At 52.5% G+C, this 18,958-nt stretch overlaps 1 protein-coding gene across 14 annotated transcripts in view; it reads right to left on the reverse strand.

Annotated features, from left to right (window-relative positions):
* Positions 1 to 18,884, reverse strand: part of PLCB2 (phospholipase C beta 2) — a 31,474-nt gene extending 12,590 nt beyond the window's left edge. For 2 of the 14 annotated variants that reach the window (XR_014242756.1, XR_014242757.1), the window contains exons 1-7: positions 6,355 to 7,648; positions 3,015 to 3,092; positions 2,302 to 2,370; positions 1,546 to 1,686; positions 1,341 to 1,420; positions 1,205 to 1,258; positions 1,024 to 1,099 (exon numbers count right to left, since the gene is read on the reverse strand). Coding sequence is in view for 12 of the 14 variants with exons in the window: in XM_082385802.1 (XP_082241928.1) it covers positions 1,024 to 1,125; positions 1,205 to 1,258; positions 1,341 to 1,420; positions 1,546 to 1,686; positions 2,302 to 2,370; positions 3,015 to 3,092; positions 6,355 to 6,438 (608 nt within the window). In the remaining 2 variants the exon portion in view is untranslated. Of the gene's footprint in view, positions 1 to 551; positions 654 to 1,023; positions 1,126 to 1,204; positions 1,259 to 1,340; positions 1,421 to 1,545; positions 1,687 to 2,301; positions 2,371 to 3,014; positions 3,093 to 3,174; positions 3,308 to 5,538; positions 5,717 to 6,354 lie in introns of those variants that run through there. The other 12 variants (XM_082385801.1, XM_082385795.1, XM_082385804.1 and 9 more) reach the window with 11 other exon arrangements.
* Between the last annotated feature and the right edge of the window lie 74 nt (positions 18,885 to 18,958).

Genomic DNA, 18,958 nt, shown 5'->3' on the forward strand with positions numbered 1-18,958 from the left:
CATCAAAGATCACATATTGTCTGATTCCATTTACATGAAATGTCCAGAATAGACAAATCCATAGAAACAGAAACAGAAAGTAGATTTGGTGGCATTCAGGGATTCTGTGCCTTTGCATTCCATTCCAGAAAAACCCGTCAGATGTTTTCCAGGATCACTCTGGAAAGCCAACATCAGTCTTAGTTTGGAGCAGAGGCTCTGAGCAGGATAGCTAGACCGAATCTTGGACCCATCAGCTGCAAGCAAAGATGGCTCAATGGCTCCTACCGGGATGCAGGAGAGCTGATAAATAAGGAGGACTTAGCCAAGGTGGGAACTCAGGAGGCAGGAGAAAAGGAGGGTGGATGTGACAGCAGCAAGTGGTGCCCTCAGCAGGAGCCCATTCCCACCCTCTCCCCAACCCCAAGCTTGCATCCCCTGTGACTCATTGCACCAAGGGGTCACCAGCTCCGTAGAGTTGAGTGTGGGGGAAGTATTCCTCCTGGGATTCAGGTGGACAAGTGATCTATGAGGACTTACTTTTATTTATTTATAACGTTCCAAATTCTTACCAGGAGAAAAGAGTGCATGGAAACCACAAAGGCACTGGCCAAGGGAGGACAGGGGCCTGAGATCTACCCCCGCCAGGCAGGAACCCTGGCTCAGGACTGCATCTGCGCACAGGGCTCCTTTTTGTAAGTCACATAAGGCACCTCATGGGGTGACCTAGCATACGACTTGTAATTAAAAATTACTTAAGTAAAAAGAAAGGAAAAATGTTTTCCTATTGGAGCTGAAGGGGTATAGACCAACCTGCTCTGAACCCGGGCACCTCAACCCCCTGCCCCGGTTCTGTCACTGTGCCTTGTACCAGGAACCGGTGGCTCTAGAGTGAACTGACTTTTCGGGCTGTTGGCTGGGACTGAACTGTCATTCCTGCCCTCCCCATCCCCACCAGGCCTGCCCAGGGTGCCCTCCAGTCCAAGGCAACTCAGGTGAGAAGGAGAATGCTGGGGGTGGGCTGGGGAGGGAGGAACCACTCACCTTGCCTTTTGGGAGGTGGCAGGCGCTGAGGGCAGCTTCCACCCGCTTGCGGTCAGCAGGAAACATCTGGAAAAAACTGAAGAAGCAGAGAAAAGCGCCAGGCTAAGAGAGGGGTCAGGCCTGAGAGGGAAGGCCTTGGGGAGCTCAGAGGACATGTAGGGAGGGAGGAGGGGAGACTCACTTCTTCACAGGAATCTTCCCTTCAGGGTTGAGCTGCATCTTGAGCTTCACCAGGCTGGTGGGCAGAAAGCAGCCCGTCAAGGCCCGGGCTGACACACTTAGCCCCACGCGCTCAAGCCAAGCAGGCAGGCACTTACCTCTTGTCCAGGAAGGTGCTGCGGGAGGCGTTGGCCGTCAGCGGGTGTTTGGCCAGAGCCAGGACATCTTCAGCCCAGTCCTGCAGAACCCCAGGGCACAGCAGTCAGGCCCCTGACCACAAAGGTGCCGCCCCACGCCATGGCCCAGGCCTGTCTCTCAGGCTGTCCCAGGTGCCCAGCCCCAGTCCAGGCACCCCCGGTGCACCTTGCCCACGTTCTCTTTGTAGGAGACAAAGTTATAGAAGGTGAGATCCACCATGTCGGGGCCAGACACCACGGTGAGCGTCTTCAGCAGGAAGTTGTTGTCAGGAAAGTCCATGTTGAAGACATCCCGGAGCTTCTGGCTCTGCAGCAGGTCATGACACAGTTAGGATCAGAGGTGTGTGTCCCTGTCCCTGCCCACTGTGGCTTTCCCTGTTTTTCCCTCTCAGCCACTTGAAATCTGGCCCACGGGGGTGGCATCCCATCCATGCCCATCTTAGGAACCACGGGAGGGAGAGGCCCACAGGAAGAGATTAACCAAGACTTTGGGGCCTGGGAGTTCTGTGTATTTTGTTTGCCATTTTTCATTTGAAGACAGATTCTTAGTCCCCGGTCTCAGGGAATCCTGCTTCCCACCAATCCCTTCCTCCAATTTTCCTACCAGCATTAGGCAAATATAGGCAAAGCAGTCGGGGTGGAGGGGGAGAGGATGCAAGCAACACCTCCCAGACGGCCTGGGGTGCTCTAGGGGCAGTAGCTGGCCACGCAACATCTCCATCCACTGTGCCCTGATACCAAAGCCCCAGCGAGCCAGGGGGCAGTCATGCCCCTTCCTCAGCTCAGGGAGAGACCCTCTGCTCAGCCCACGGACCCTTCCCCTGGCTCCAGAGATCAGGCTCCCTGCCCCACAGGGACTCCTGCCCCAGCCTCGTGGAGCTGGTGGCCGTGCTGAGCCTGGGCTGCTACTGGGCCCACTTACCTTGGGCATCTTGGCAAACTTCCCAAAGCGGGTGTCCCGGATGCTGGTGATATCCAGAAACTCCATCTCCTGGTAGGAGCAAAGACAGGATGTGGACAAAGACATCAGGTCAAGAATGAAGGGCAGCGAGGAGGGAGCTTCACACCCCTTCACGTCTTGGCCAGCTGCCTTCTCTAGGTGCCAAGACTGGGGGGCTTCCCAGACCCCAACCTTCCCTTCTCAGCGATCGGGCTCTCCTTCCTCATGGTGACCCTCCTCCCTTCCTCTCTGGCCACTCCTCCCCTGGCCACTCAAGTTACTTGGGAGCTGTGACCTCCAGCCTCCCCTCCCCCATTCCAGACTCTCCCCAGGTTCCCCCTCCCTTCCTTCCGTGCAGGTGCCGAGGACCTTCTCTGATCTCTCTGAGCCCTCAAGTTTACCCAGAACCACAGGCAGGGAAGCAGCCTTCAGCAGTAGCTCTAATTCCTTTCTCTCTCTCTCTCCAAGGGATGCTAAAGCTGAAGCATCTGGGCCCAAGGCAGCCATGGTTGGAGTGACTGCATCCTCCCTCCCAAAGCAAATAGCCCCTGCTCACAGGAGATCCCCCAGAGCCACCCTTCCTGGTCATTCTATACTCCTGGCATCCACACCTCCACCCCTGCGTCATCGAGAGGCTGCTTGGGCTCAATGGATCAGCAGGAGGCCAGGGCCATGGTAGGTAGGGGCCGCCTCACCTTACTCTGATATGTCCAGTACAAGTAGTAGCCCTTGGGGTCCACACGGAGGATAACCGGGGAGGCTATGGTTGTTTCCTGCAGAGAGAAGGAGTCAGCTCCCTGCTCTGAGACTTCAGGCCGAGCTTTCCTGGCCCAGGCCAGAGGTTTCAGAGCTCACCATCTGCCTAGGAGGTGGCCGTCCCAGGGATCTGCAGGCATTTCTCTTTGTTCTCCAGAGCTAAGGGCTGGGTATAAGCCTTAAAAGCTCTGAACCAGGGGTGGGGAGGGGTAGAGGATTGGAGATGACATTTCTGGAAGAGAAGAGGGTTTCCCCTCTAAATCCCAAATAGAAGTTCTCCCTCTAGACCCCAAGCAGGGTCCTGGCCCCCACCTCACCCTGTTTTCAAAGCCCACAGTTCAGCCAAAGAGGTAGAATGTCCCTCACCAAGACTCCATGCTACCCCCAGGAGAGCTGAACACGGTGAGAGCTGAGAGCCCAACTCCCGCAAAGCTGCCTAAGCTTCCTGCCTGCCCAGTCCTTCCATCCATGAACCCCACCGCCCCACCCCATAGCTGTCCCAAGTGCCTTCCCACCTCCCAGCCTCAGCACCCAGCCCCTCTTGCCTAAAATACCATCAAAGACTAGCTTCTGCAAAGCCTTTCCTGAGGCATGCTGCAACAACAGGGTGGGGGCCGGTTCTCAGACCTAGAAGCCCCTCCAGGAAATCCCCAAGGGGCTCACGGACTCCCAGGAAACAAGCCTGTACTAGACCATGTGCTGCATGCGCCATGTTTGCTGAAGGAGCAAGTGAATGAAAGATGAACTCGCTTCTGAGTTCCTGCTCCACTCACAGAGCACACAGCCTACCTTTTATTTTAATGGCCTTTGTATGCACAAATAACAAGATACTAAAATCGAAGTTTCCAACAAGGCATGAGAGTTGCTGCACACCAAACCAGACCAAATGCAGAATTTACAAAGGAAATGGTCCAGAAAAAGGTTCTCAGATCAGGGGCGGTTAGGATATGGGGGAAAAGAGAATACTGTGTGAGGAACCTAATTCTGGAGAAAGCTGTGTTGTGAGCTCCCTTCCCTTCCCTCCCGAAGGGAGGGTTGGGGTACCTGACCCCTCACCTTAAGCTCGCACTTAGAGAGCTTTCGTCACCCCTGCAGTTGTGGTGCATGACAAACTGGGGTCTGACTCCTGCCCAGGAAACTGAGCGGATGAGAGAGATGCTGGTGTGCTAGGTGAGCCCGAACCCCCAGAGTCTGTGGGGCAACGAACCCGTGAGTATTTTCTGGGTCCAGAATGGGCCTGTGGGAGAAAGGGGCAAAGCCGAAGCTGCACGAAGCTGAGGGTGGTAACTGGATTCTGTGGGGCTAAAGAAATAATTTCGAGTGACCTCCTGAAACAGAGATGGCAGGAGGACCCTAAATAAGAGATCCCCAGCTCAGGGGGAGGGTCTCCTAAGAATCCTCAAAAATGCGCATGAGAGAAAGAAGAAGCCTTACACTTCCACCAGGCCCACTTCGTGAATAGCAGCTGCTCAGTTAAGAACTTTGGTACCTCTTTCCCTCCTTCCTCACTGCACCCCACCCCTAGTGGGCATAGAGGAAGATCAGGGAATCCTCCCACAGGCCTTTCCACAGGGCCTGCAGCCCACCTGAAACCATTCTTGGAGGTGGGGCAGAAGATGTCATTCTAAATTAAGACTGGAGTTTTGAGTTATAACTAGTTTCTGAAGTAAGACTGGGCTTTGTGAGGAAAAGTGTCCTAGGCTTGTCTATTCCCCAGGAGCAAATGGAACATCTCATGACTGGCTGAGTTTCCTTCCATGGGTCATAGGGGAGCTTCTCCCACAGAATACACTGTGAACGGGCTGTGGGACACAAAAGTGAGCTGGGAGTTGATTACATCCTGTGCATTGTGCTTATCCTGTACCCAGGTCATCTGCCTACTGGGCCAAAGGCGGTCTGAGAGCAGAGCCTCGTCTGGCAGGTGCGTGTGCCCCGTGACGGGGAAGATTCCTGCTCGTGGGAGGCAGGATCCAGGACCCTGCAGTGCCCTGCCTTGGGGAGGGCAGCGGGCCTGCCAGGTACACGGATGCTGGCTTGCAGAGAAGGCCACATGGCACGTCCCCATCCCTGATGACCCTCTGCCCAGTCAGGTTACACACGCTTCCCAGAGGAACGGAGAGAGGCCGCTTCACTTTTCATTCGGAGCCACTTCCCTCATTCCACGGGCTCCTGGGACATGGCTCCACCATGCCGCAGTGACCGCACCACTCGTGGGGAAGCAGAAAGCCTCTCACCACAGGCCCGCTCCCCATAGTCATGGCAACCAGATTACTCAGCCTAGCCCAGCCCCAAAGGCCTGAGAGCCGTAACTCACAGACCCAGAGCCCCCTCATCCCACCTGTAAGGAGGAGGAACCAGCCCTAAGGGCCCTTCCTCCCCCCACAGCCAGTCCAGAGACTTCAGGCTCCCTTCCTGGGAGCAGCCAGCGCTGACTGTCATGCTGGGCCGGCCCAGCGGTCTTACCTCCCTGAAGGAGGGGCCCCAAGTTGTTCCCCTCAGCCGCCCAGGAGAATCCCTGGCCTATGGCAACACACACGTCTTCAGGCTCCGGGAGGACCGCAGGCTGGGAAGCAGGCCCAGTTTGGGAAGCAGCAGACACAGTGGAGACAGAGGTGCAGGGCAAAGTGTGGTTTCCCCTTCCCTGCAGACGGGCCGGCGTCAGGGAGCCAGGCTGAGAGCAGCTGGCGGAAGCAGAAGTCTATCCGTTCCCTCCCAGGTCCCTGGGAGGAGAGCCTCCGGTTCTCACTTGGGGTCCAGGAGCCTTTCGTGGCCACCCCACAGCAGCTGGGGGAGAGCAGGGACAGGGCCGGGGCCAGGTGGGGAGGGGCGAGGATTCCAGTCCTGGCGCCCGGCTTGGGCTGGAATGGGCTGTCTGCGCTGGGAGCAGGGGCCTGGCTCACCGCTGCTGCTGGCCCTGCCTCAGCTCTGGGACACCTTTCCTCCCACTGCCGAGACCGGGAGCAACACACCCTTCTCTTCTTGGGGGCTTTAGGGAAAGACAGACCCAGACCCAAAGCAATTTCCTCCTATGACCACCCAGGCAGCCATCGTCTTCCCACATCCAGACACAGAGCCTTAGCCCCAGCAGCCCAGGGACACAGGCTCGTGGCACACACCCTCCTGCCCAGGTTTGTTTATCTGGGTAGTTGTGTCAGCTGCCTGGCCAAGCCACACAGGCGCCTGAGTCCTGGCAAACATAAACCAAGCCAGCAACCCCCCCACCCCGCCCCGCAAAGCCCCAGGCAGCGCGGGTGCAGCCCTCCGCCCAGCCCCACTCACATCATCCCATCTGATGAAGCGCTCGCCTTGGCTCAGATAGGCCTTCACCCCGGGGGGTTGCAGGACAGGGTTACGCAGAGACATAGTGCCAAGCGTCCGTCTTAGGAGAGGCTGGGCAGACACAGCGCGCAGGAGGAGGGGAGGAAGGAGGGCGGGCGGGGTGGGGGGAGACTAGCTGGGCTCACACAGCACCCGCCCCAGCTAGTCCGGAAGTCTGGGCGCTCTTACAGCCCGCGGGGGGCAGTAGCTGGGTGCAGAGCTGAGCGCTCCGGCCAGAGGCCCATCTGCCTTTTAAATCAGCCTCGTCCCGCCCGCCCGCAGTGGGGGGCTGTGGTCCCTGCTCCTGCAGGGAGGCCGGGCTCCCCTCCGCAAAGCCCCCCGCCCTCACCCCGTGCCTCAGCACTTCCTGCTCAGGGCTTCCTTCTCTGTGCTGCTCAGCACTGAGAGGCAGGTCCCGAGGCCTGGCCACCTTGGAGCAGGGCCCTCTCCGCCCCAGGGGTAATCCCTGGTCAGATGTGGGGAGGGGCCAGCTGGGGATACCGCTGCCCAGGTGGACACTGAGGGGGGCGAGCAAGGAGCTCACGAGGGGAAGGGACCCCCACAGAGGTGGGGCCCAGAGCACAGGGGTCACTCTCAGAGGCCAAGGAGCCTGGGACCACCCTGGAGGTGGAAGCTGAGGGAGGAGCGGGGTCCAGCTGGGACTGAGCGTTTTGAATAAGCGAAGTTTGCTGACCACCCAGCTCCTCCTTCTCGGTGCTTCCTCCCCGTGAAAATGAGGTGCAAGTGAGGCAATCGCGCCCCTCACCCGCGTCACACGTGACTCCCTCCTCTTGGCCCTCGGGACCTGGACGAGGCCTGAAACCTCACTGACCAGCCGCCACTCCACACACGGCTGCTTCAAGCACCCCTCAGCCACCAGCCTCCACCTTGCTCTCCTGCCAGGCTCCCTCCTCTGCCCTGTGCCGGGGCCTGTGGAGGAGAACCTTCGGGCAGGAGGGCTGATTGCAGGGGCCTCAGCTCGGGGTGCTGCTCAGGGCTCATGGCCGTAACTCTGTTCTGGCCCAGGGCCCGGCCCAGGAGCTCAGTCACGGCCCAGTCCAGCCCAGCCCACTTCCTCTTGCCTAATCTGCTCTCATCACCCTTCTTAACCCAGCTGGGGGAGCCGGGAGCTCTGCCCCGGACTTCCTTCCCCTCTCAGGGCCCGGCTTTCTGTTCCAGGTCCCACCATGGACATTTGTGCCACCCCCTGACGACAACGGGACCCTCACCCAGGCCCTAGAACTGCCTCTGATGGCCAGTCCGGCCCAGGGCAGGAGGATGGGGGCCTCTAGGGGTTGGAGCTGAGGGGGTTCCTAGCACAAAAATAAGCCCTGGAAAAATAATTCTAAGACCACTGGGGTGGATCCTGGAGCAAGGCCTGACTGAACCTGTGGAAACAGCTTGGGAATCCTCCATGCTGCCATGCCCTGTGCCCTTAGGACTCAGCCTCCCTCCCCTCCCTCTAAGCCCTGCTGTCTCTCATCTCTCCTCCCTCATCCCTCCAGCCTTGGACCCCTCTGGGGGCCCCTCTGGTGTCTCCTGCTCTTCCGATTCCCTCCCTGGAATCAGGTTCCCTCTCTGTCTGTTTGAATGCATTTTGCAAGGGAAATCCCTGTCCCTTCCCAAAGCCCCTGCACCTGTCACCTGCAGCCGTCCCTGCTCCTGTACCCAAGTCCCTCCCTCTGGTCCACCCTGCAGCCTTCTCTCTACTTTGGGCCTGGAAAGACAATCCCCTCTCTCTCCCTTGGCATGGGGATGGGGAAGGTGGAGGCTCTCTCATTTCACAGGATTGGGGGCGCCACAAGGAAGGCAAGGATTTCAGGGCTCTTTACTCTTTTACCTCTTTTACCCTCCGGCTCTGAAGTTTGAGGCTCTGAATCCACAGAATAAAGCCTCACCCATCTTTACCCAGTGATGACACTGCCTGGACCCAGTTCTTGAGACCCCCAGCTGCAGCTTCGTCTGTCCTCGCCTGCCCACATCCTGCAAAGCAGCCCTCAGAATGCAAGAAATCCAAGCAGCAAAGGGAGCTGGGAAAACCTTCATCCAAGAGGGATTTTTTTTCCTTTAAAAATACATTTAGCTCTTTTAAAATGTGAATTGACAAAAATATTGTGTAAATAATGGTAGACTGGATATAGAGAAAATCAGAGAGGTCACACGAATACACAGGTTGGGAGACTGGCTTCTGGGCTGAGCTGAGAAGAGGGCGCCTCAGTCTGCCAATCTCATCCCCCCCAGGGCAGAAGGTGGAAGGGCGAGGATGCCCCCTGCTGGGCACACTGGAGAGCACGTGCCTCCTGGGGAAAGGCTGGGAACCCCGAAGGCAGACCCTTAGGGAAGTCGCTGCTAGGTCTGGATCAGTTGTGAAGATGGGTATGCTGGAGAGTTTGGCATGTCCGAGCTTTGGGCCATAGAAGGCTGTGAGAACTTTGGGCCATAGACGGTTGTGCTGTCTCCCAGGGAGATACTGGTGGCCTGGAGCCCCGGGGGCAGGTCCCGAAGTCACTTGCTCACTTGGCAGCTTTGTGTGGGGACCTCTTGCTTTTTGGTTTCTCAGCCTGTTCATCAGAGAAGTTTAGCGGTGGAAGTTGAACTCAGATCTTTGGGTGGCCCAGTTACCAGACAAACAAGAGAGTCAGATTAGGTGGGTTTCTTACCTGATGCCATGACTTACCTGATGAAGCAGTGGGGTTCAGAAGCCCGGAGGCCTGTTGAGTGTCTTGGGCCAGTGGCTAGCTTACTTCTGGAATGAAGATTGGCTCAGATGTTGCATCCTCGAAGATCTGTTTCCTAGTCAGGCACAGGGAGCCAGGCTGGGCTCACTACTCTATGAACCCAGCCACTTACTAGCTGGTTTATCTTGTAATAGCCCTGTGCCTCAACTTTCTTCCCTGTAAGATGGGGATAATTATGCCTCACAGGACTCTGTAAGAATTAAATAATATAATGGATGTAAAGTACTTTATGCCCTGCCTGCACATGAGCTCAATATTATTATTATTATTATTATTATTATTATTATTATTATTATTACTTGTTAGCAGACGCTGACAGGAGAAAAGCAGTTTCTTATTACTTCCTCCTCAGTGTATATTGCTATTCTTTCCACAACTATCTTCACTGACTTGCTCTTTGGGTTTTTTGTGGTTTTTTCTTCCAACAGTTTGTGTGGATCAGGGCCTGGACCCACCTTCCCAGGGCAGGCTGAGTTAGGGGTGCTCGTGAAGCAGGCTGTCCCCCAAGCAGCCTGAACTCGTGAAGTCACATCACGGGCAAACGCCAACCTCCCACCACCTCCACACCATCACAGCTGATGAGGCAGGCGTGACAGTGAAGACCAGGAGGTGTCCATCAGTCCGGCTGTATGTCCAGCTTTGGCTCCAGATCCAGCCACCCTCTGCACGCTGAGAGCTGAGTGTGGATGCAGGCAAGGACAAGGCTGGGTAGCAGGTGCTGAGGCTCTAATCCCTTAGGGAAAAAGGACAGGCGATCAAGAGTTCTCTGCAGAAACCCAGGAGGAAGACGTTGCCTGTCCTCCCATGCCAACCCCTCCTAGAATCATAGAAGGAACCATCCTGGACTTAGAAGTGGAAAAGAATCAGTCCCATGTGTGTTTCCCTTTGAAGTATCATTTTGGTTTTTGTTGTTTTGTTTTGTTTTGTGTTTTGAAAGGAATTCCTTTATTTTTTTTTAATTTTTTATTTATTTATTTTTGGCTGTGTTGGGTCTTCGTTTCTGTGCAAGGGCTTTCTCTAGTTGCGGCAAGCGGGGGCCACTCCTCATCGCGGTGCGCGGGCCTCTCACTATCGTGGCCTCTCTTGTTGCGGAGCACAAGCTCCAGACACGCAGGCTCAGTAGTTGTGGCTCACGGGCCTAGTTGCTCCGTGGCATGTGGGATCTTCCCAGACCAGGGCTCGAACCCGTGTCCCCTGCATTGGCAGGCAGATTCTCAACCACTGCGCCACCAGGGAAACCCTGAAGTATCATTTTGGATCAAACTTACCTGGAGGTGTAACTAGGGGAACACTGGATCCATCCTCAAGAAACCTAGATTTTAGTTTCAACCAGAGCAAAGGTTAGCTGTGAGATCTTGGCAAGTTACCTGAGCTCCCTGATCTGTTAAGTTTTTGATCATTTCCAAGATTCCTTCCAGCTCTAAAAATCTCTGTCCCATCAGAAGGGCCAACCTTGTCACTTTCCTCTGAGAGATGACAAACCTAGAGATGAGAGGTGAAGATGGCAGGAAAAGAATCGGCTCTTCCCCCCACCGGGTGTTCTTGGACACATTACTCGTTTTCTCTGCCTCTGTTTATCTGTCTGTGAAATGGACCCATTTTCATAAGTGTGATGGAAATAAGTTAGACAACATCCTTCTCCAGGTGGGCATGGTGCATTGCACATAAGGAGTGCCCTCAGAATTGTTTGATTGCTTCCCTCCTTACTCCCGTCCTGGTCCATCTGTTTATCAGGACCTGGGCAAAGCCACAGTGAACCGGCCCCTCAACTTTGTGAATAGCAGGAAGCCAGTGAGGATAGGGGAGGTGTTGAGAGACAGACTCAGGATCCCAAAACATCCTAACCTGCTGGAGCAACAGCCTGAACCTCACAAGGTAAAATGAACAGGGCTTAACTGAGAGATCCGGGCTTGGCTCCAAGGCACCGACTGTACAAGGACAGGGTGGGGAAGTAGCAGCTTAGCAGAAGCATGTGTGAATAAAACTGAGGGTTTTCACCGACAGCCAGCTTCATATGAGTCAAACGAGAAGGCTGCCAAAAAAACGGACAGACTCTTAGGCTGCTGAATTAAAGTGGAGTACTGAGCCCAGTGACTGCCATCTTGATATCAATCAGAATCGCCTGGGAAGCTCTGGTAACACTGGATGCTCCTTACTGTTCCCAGACCCTCTGATTCAGGACCTGGGATGGGTGGGTGGGGAGAGGGGAAGGAAGTGAGGCGTTTGGATTTCCAAAGAGCTTCAGTCTTGGTTCCAATGTGCAGCCAGGGCTCTGGAACCAAGGAAGAGTCGGTCACATTCTCATTCTTGGCATGTCAGACCACGTCTGATGCACTCAGGGACTTCAGTCTCGGTGGCTTTATCATGGGGAAACGCACAAGCTGGAGGGCATTTGGTGGAAGGTGTCCAGGATGTAGGAGGCACCTGACATTCTGTGAGGGCTGGTGGAGGGAACCACAGCATGGACATAAAGGTGGTCAGGCGGTCCACCTTCAAATGGATGAGACTTGTTCACCTGGGTCCTAAAGGTTGGAATCTTAGGTGACTGAGGTGACTGTCTTAGGTCAGGTTTCTCATGAAACATTATGAAACAGAGACTTGCCTCTTGTGGGAAGTTTATTGGGAAGTGCTCTCAGAAACAACACATCTGAGGGAGTGAAGGAATCAAGACTGAGCAGAGGAAGAAATTGATCAAGGATGCAGTCACAACAAAGGACGCCTCCACAGGGAGCTCGGGGGTTGGCATGACACTTCAGAGCTGCCCCAACTGAGGTTGAACGCCCCACCCCCACCCGGCAACATTGACTAGGCAGATTATCCCTCATGAAGTCAGGCAAGGCAGCTCCCTTTGGCAGCTGACGGAAATGCCCAGGGAGAGACTCAGCTGTGAGCATTCAGCAGCCAACACTCCTAGCAACTTGGGGATAAGCTTCTTGGTCCCAGAGGCAGGATCTGGGTGGTGCACCATAGCAACCATGACAGCACCCCCTTTGCACAGCCTGGAACTCTTTGCATCATATGGTAAGCACCCTCTGCCTGGGAATAGCCCCTCCAGAATTCTAGTGATTGTTTCCTCTGAGAAACTTACAGGAAGGTAAGTAGGTTGAACTTAGCCCTCACTACTGAAGCTTGTCTTGGTGTCACACCGATATTCAGCATCCCTCCATTACCCATTCTAGATTCTCTTTACCTTCAGCTTGTACCTCTCCTGGTCTAAGTGGCTCACCTGGTGGGGTGACTCAGATCCTCATTCCCCAAGGAGTCTGAGCTCCTAACCACCATGCCCTTTTCAAACCATGCTGCTGAATTTGTCTACTTACTACCAAAATTGGGCAAGGAAGTACCAAGAGACACCCTAGAGGATCGCCTGGGTGCCAAACATCTTCTTCCCTGACCCCATTATATAGCAGCAGCCCTATCTCTTCCCAAGGATCAGGGTCAAGTACCCCTGGCAGGAAGCGACTCTTTTTTTTTTTTTTTTTTTTTTTTTTGCTGCTGGTGTCTTGGTACAAGGAATCTAAAAGGCAGGAAGCAGCCACACTTAAAGTTGATGGGATTCTTTTTCTGTGCCCTCGTGGAAGTGTTCTACCTCTGGGAACTAGATTCTCTAAACCCAGAGATCCTAGAACTGTAGGAATAGGAACCACGAATTCCCCCCAAAGGATCACTGGGAGTGATGGTGAGTGGGGTTATTCCTACTTCAACCCCTTGTTTATTAGGCTTTTATATCCTACTTGTTGGTCCATAGCACCATATTATAGTTATTGAATAGGGTACATACTTCATCCTGGAGCATGGTGTCCCATCATCTCTAAAACAGTGCTTCAGCTGCACCTTTGAAAGGCTTTTCTTTCACTCTATTATCTCTATTCACCAGTGGGTAGCGATGAATGTGATAGGCCCAGAAGATTCTACGACCGTGTGCCCATTCTTTTGCTGTAAAGTGGGACTTTTGATCTGATGTAATGTTATATGAGATCCCATATCTGTGAATCAAACACTTTTTAAGCTCTCAGAGAGTGGTGCTGGTTGAGGCCTTTAGCAGGAAAGAAAAAGCCGTCCAGAATACATGCTGATTCAAGTCAAGATGAATCATCAAGCCTTCCCGATTAGAACAGGTGCAGTGTAGTCACCTTGTTACCAAGTAACATCAGATGTTGGCAGGTTGGAGATTTGGCAGCAACAATAAAAAGGCCAGCCTTGGTGAGTGGGAGCCCATTCTGCTTGCACCCCTGCCGCCATACACTATATGCCTATGTGTAGCCTCCATCTATGGCAACGTGACCACTTTTCCATGTGCCTATTGGGCCAGCACAAGAGGTAGATGACAGAAGCTGGCTAATGTCAACTAGCCAAGTCCTTCTATCTACTTGGCTATTTAGCCTCTCCTCCATGGTGGATGCTCTCGGGTGGACATTAACATGCAATGTATAGATCTTCACACTTTGTGTCCACTCCCATAGATACATCCACGTGCCTCTTCTTCTTCCCAATTTTCCATTGTTTCCCTTTCTAGGCCTCTAACCAACTCATCAAGCTGTTTTCTACAGCCCATGAGCCTGTACATATTTTTATGTAGGGCCACTCTACCAGGCAGCCATGATGATGATTCAGGTCTCCAGATATCAGTGTCAACTCAGACACGGCATGACCTTAAAATGTTTGGCTATTCCACTTTCCCCACTGTACAGTTACCCAAGTAAATGGCCATAGGTCCCTTTGGAGGAGTAGAAAATCATTACTGTATTGCCATAGTATTACGGAAGCCTTCCTCCTGGAGACCCAACCTCTCCTTCAGTCAGAGGGTTCTGGATCTGCCACCTGCCAATGCAGGGGACACGGGTTTGAGCCCTGGTCCGGGAAGATCCCACATGCCGTGGAGCAACTAAGCCCGTGCACCACAACTACTGAGCCTGTGCTCTAGAACCCGTGAGCCATAACTACTGAGCCTGTGTGCCACAACTACTGAATCCCACGTGCCTAGAGCCCTTGCTCCACAGCAAGAGAAGCCACCACAATGAGAAGCCAGTGCACCGCAATGAAGAGTAGCCCCCGCTCGCTGCAACTAGAGAAAGCCCGTGCACAGCAATAAAGGCCCAACGCAGCCAAAAATAAATAAAAATAAAGTAAGTAAATTTAAAAAAAAAAAAAGGGTTCTGGGTCTGAAAATTGAGTCAGGTCTGGAAACCAGACAAGGTATCGTGACTTTTTATTGGAGCAACTGTCACCAACCTCCTGATCTTTCATTCCTGATTTCTTTTCATTGTACAGCTCAGCAATTCTGTGTGTGGTCTGCAGATCGCTGGTGGTCCCTGAGACCATTTCAGGTATTTCACAAGGTCAAAATATTTGCATAATAATACTAAGGCATTATATACCTTTTTAACTGTGTTGACATTTGCACTGATGGTGCAAACACAATGTTGGATAAAATTTCTGGTAACTTATCAAACCAAGGCAGTGGCAATAAACTGTTCTGGTAGTTCATTGTAAAAAAAGAGGGAAGGAAAAAGAAAAGCAGAAAGACAGGACGGAGGGAGGGAGGAAAGGGGAAGGAAGGAAGGCAGGAAGGTAGGAAGGAAGGAAGGAAGAAAGGGAGGGAGGGAGGGAGGAAGGAAGGGAAGAAAAGAGTCAGTTTCACTTAAGAATGTCCTTAATGAAGCAATAAAATTTGTTAAATTTTATTAAATCATAACCCTTAAAAACATGTCTTTTTAATATTCTCTGTAATTAAATAGAAGGTACCATACTGCACCCAGAAATATAATGGTTCTCTCAAGAAAAAGCAATTGTGCAATTAAGTATGAGCTAAACTAGCCATTTTTTTCATAGAACACCATTTTCACTCGACAAAATAACTGACAGGTAAACTGTGGTCATTCAGACTTGGTTATTTGGCAGATATTTTCTCAGATTCAAACCAAGTAGGCCTGTGACTTTGAGGAAAGCAACTGATAGTATTTTTTGCCAATGATACAATTTGAGCTTTCAAATGAAAATTCGAATTTTAGGAAACTTGTATGCACTATCATGAACTTGACAGATTCCCAATACTTAAAACTTTTTCTGATGATACTAACAAATATGATTTTTAGTATTGTATAATTAATTGTATCAATATTTGAAAGATCTGTATAATTCAATGAACCAATATTTTCCAAATGACCAAAGGATGTTACAAAATCATGCATAGGTAGAAGAGCCGTTCAGAATGCAAGGTAATCAATAGACTTTAATATGATTGAGTACAAAAAGTTCACTGACATAGTTTCATATTCTACATTACAACTACCATTAAAGAAAATACTACTTGTTGAGTTTTGGTGTAGTATCAAAGGAAAATGCCCACAATTAGCTGAAAAGTCTTTTAAAATGTTCCTCTCTTTTCCAACTGTTAATACATATATTCGTGAGGTTGGATTTTCTTCACATATTTTAACCAAAACAACATATTGCCAACCAAAGCAGATATGAGAATCCAGCTGTTGTCTATAAAGCCACATTTAAGTGACTTGCAAAAATGTGGAAAAAAGGCACTCTTCGCACTAATTTGCCCCAGAGATGCTACGACATTTTAACCATCTGCATAGCTCTATTGTCAGGACCGCCCCACTGCCACTGCGACTTGCTGCTTATTACAATAGTGTGCCAATCTCTGGTTTCTATCATTTCACAGTCCTAACATCCCCATTGCTATTAGGGAGCCAGTTCTGTTTTGGCCCCTTGCTGTCAGCCCGGGCCTGCGTAGGACAGCCAAAACTCAGCTTCTCACCAGTGCACTCCTCTTTGCTTTGATAACCAGAGTATCCTCTGGGCCCTCCTGCAGAACTTAAGTGGGTTTCTGATCTTACATAGAATACCCACTAGGGCATGCCCACTTCTCTGAGCTTTTTGAACCCTTCTTCCATCTTCCGCCATGGTACTTCTGGCATTTCCATTTCACTTGGTGAGCCTGTCTCCCAGGATCCTTGTCAGGATGTTAAATCCTGTTTCATGGGAGAGCGTTCCCATATCAATAAACTCCCCCTCATTCAACTTAGTATTCACCTCCCCCTCGATCCAGCCGATACATCCTCTCCTGGCTCCTGCCAGTACATACTGGCTACTTCTGCAGCTCCTTGGGGATAGAGCCCTCCTCTTCCCTAACAGGAACCCTGCACATCTCTGGCTGGGTTTTGTTGCAACTTGGCCCTATTTATTGGTCTTGTAGGCCAAGAGAGAGATACAGCTTCCTTTGGTGCCTCAGGGCAATTCCCAGGGACAGTGGCAGCTGTGAGCCATCAGTAGCCAACATTCCTAGCAGCTGGAGGAATGAGAGCCTCCATCCTGAGGGTGATGTGCGTGGTACTCCCAATATCCACTACAGAGACAAAGTTCAGCTCTGCCAGTGAGGCAGAGTAGAACAGGGATCAGTATCTAATGCTCTAGAGTCAGAAAGACTCAGGTTTGAATTCTATCTAGCTATGTGACCTTGGGCAAGTTACTGAACTTTTTTGAGGCAATTTCTTCATCTCTAAAATGAAGATAAATAGTAACTACCTGATAGATTGTTGTGAGACAAGGAATGTAAGTGCTTAGCATGGTGCCTAGCACATAATAAAGGTGTGGATGCTGTTACAATTGGTCAGAACTGCTGCTGTTACAATTGGTCAGAACTTTCCGAAGCCTGAAAGGGCTGCCTTAGGGAGCAGACAATAACGTACACCAACATGGAGGGTCTTTTAGCTAACGCTGGAGAGCGCTCCATAGGGATGCTGTGGGGAAGGTTCTAGGGTCCATGAGGGTATTTACAAAAGAGGACCTTTTGGGCCCATTCTATCCCCAAGCTGCCTTGATTCTCTGTTCTGACTCTGCCTACCCTTAGTCCAGGAGAGGCACTTAGAGAAGCATATTCACTTTCAGGCCACCAGGGGGCCGTTTAGTTGCCTGCAACAGGAATACACTAATGGTTTCTTAATGGCTCAGGCACCAGGGAGATGAGCCTCAATTATACCTGAAAGCATTTTGAGTTCCTAGGGTAAAAGACACTATGTAAATCCAGATAATAAATACGGCTTTTTGATGACAGGTTAAAGAATCTGGCACTGTTTAGTTTGGAGAAGAATAGGGTGAGAGGAATTGAATAGGGGCTTCAAGTATATCTATTCTTCAGTGTGGAAAAAAGTGACAGGCTGTTTTGCTACTCCGCTGGGAGCCAAGCAAGAAGAAAGAAGTTTAATTTGCAACAGAAGAAATTCAGAGTGCATTCAAGGAAGCATATGGAAGGAGGCTTTGGGTTGGCCTCACCTGGAATCTTTTAAGAATAATTCACCTTGGTACAGCTGGTATGATCGGTCCTGCCAGGAAGGCCAGAGAGTAAGGTAGAGAGAGAGTTCAACATCCAGAGGCAATTCAGGGATTTTGACTTAACAGGTCGCCCTGCTAGACGGGCTCTGGCCACCCTGGCAGCAGGATGGGGAAGGAGTGGTTGTCTTTTCCCCATCAGCCTGCAGAAGGCAATAAGCACTCCAAACTTTCAATGTCCTTAAAATCTCTCAGAAAGTAAAAAGGCAGCCTGTTCTTGGAAATAAGCATCCAGTTGGCCATTGCTAGTGGCAGACTCCCACCTGAGCTTCAGGAGTCAGGGGCTGGGCTATGGGCCTGGAGTTCCAGCCCTGATCAGCACACTGAGCTCTGGTAGCCACTTGACTTCTCTGCAGTGGGGGAGGCAGGGCAGCAGTGGTGGGGTGGGGCTTCTTCATCAGGGGGCACAGTGTCTGGAAGCTAAGGGTTCCTGTAGAGAAGGAGGGGAAATGGAAAAGGCAGAGACGGTCCAGCCCCACAGAGTCTGAAGCCAGGAGTCAGGAGGGGTGGTTCGCCCACAGAACCCAATTAGGACCGACCGCAGTCCTCTCCCCACCCCGCGCCCCCCCCCCAAGGCCGTCTCCCACACCCACTGAGATACCCAGGCGGTCCACACACCCAGCTGTGGGAACACAGGAAGTAGAACTCAAGGAGGAGAGAACCAGAAATTCTAGAAAACCTCATAGACAGGGAATGGGGAGAAGAGAAGCCAAAAGAGAGGAGGGCTGAAGGAGGGGGAAGGCACAGGGTAAGCGGCTACTGAGAGTCCGAGCTTGGAGGGGTTCGTCAGCACCTAAACGAGGGATGACAAGCCTCACTTAGGAAGGATGGCAGGGGAACAGCCGCCCGGGCTCTGAGACCCGGAGAGGATCAGAGAAGGGAAAAGCCCTGTAAGCCGCTCCACCGGTTCAGGGCAGCCTCTTGAGTCCATGAATCAAGCCCAAACCTGGGAGTCGGAATCCCCCCAGAGCGGGACCTGGGACCTGTTGCAAACTTCAGGACTAAAGTGGGAGGAGAAACAGCTCCGCACTTGTACTGTCCCGAAAGCTCTGGAAGGTCTGGGCAGCCGACTCGGGGATCTCCGAGGACAGAGAATCGGGAGAGCCCTGAAGCCCAGGCGGGATCCGGCGGCGGGTCGGGGGTGAGGGCTGGGAAAGGGCGCGACCAGCTGTAACCACAGTGCACGCTCCAGCTTCCTTGGCTGCCTACGCCAGACGACATGGTCCAGGCTCGCTAGGTGTAAAGGGGTCTGAAAGCCCCGCCCGGCGGGTACGTGGAACGGGGCGCGAATCGAGAGCACCAACGTGAAATCACCCCCACTTCTGGGGGTAAACTGAGGCCTGGGACCTGGGAGCGGAAGCCGTTGCTGCTATACCACCTGTCACTTCGGACAGTCTGGACACAGAGGGGAGGCGCCAGAGTTGACAGCTCTGGGCTCCGACCGCCCCTCCCCGCCCCTCCCCGCCCCCATTCCAGTTCACCAC

Source organism: Balaenoptera borealis (assembly GCF_965194805.1).
Source record: "Balaenoptera borealis genome assembly, chromosome: 3".
Lineage (NCBI taxonomy): Eukaryota > Metazoa > Chordata > Mammalia > Artiodactyla > Balaenopteridae > Balaenoptera > Balaenoptera borealis.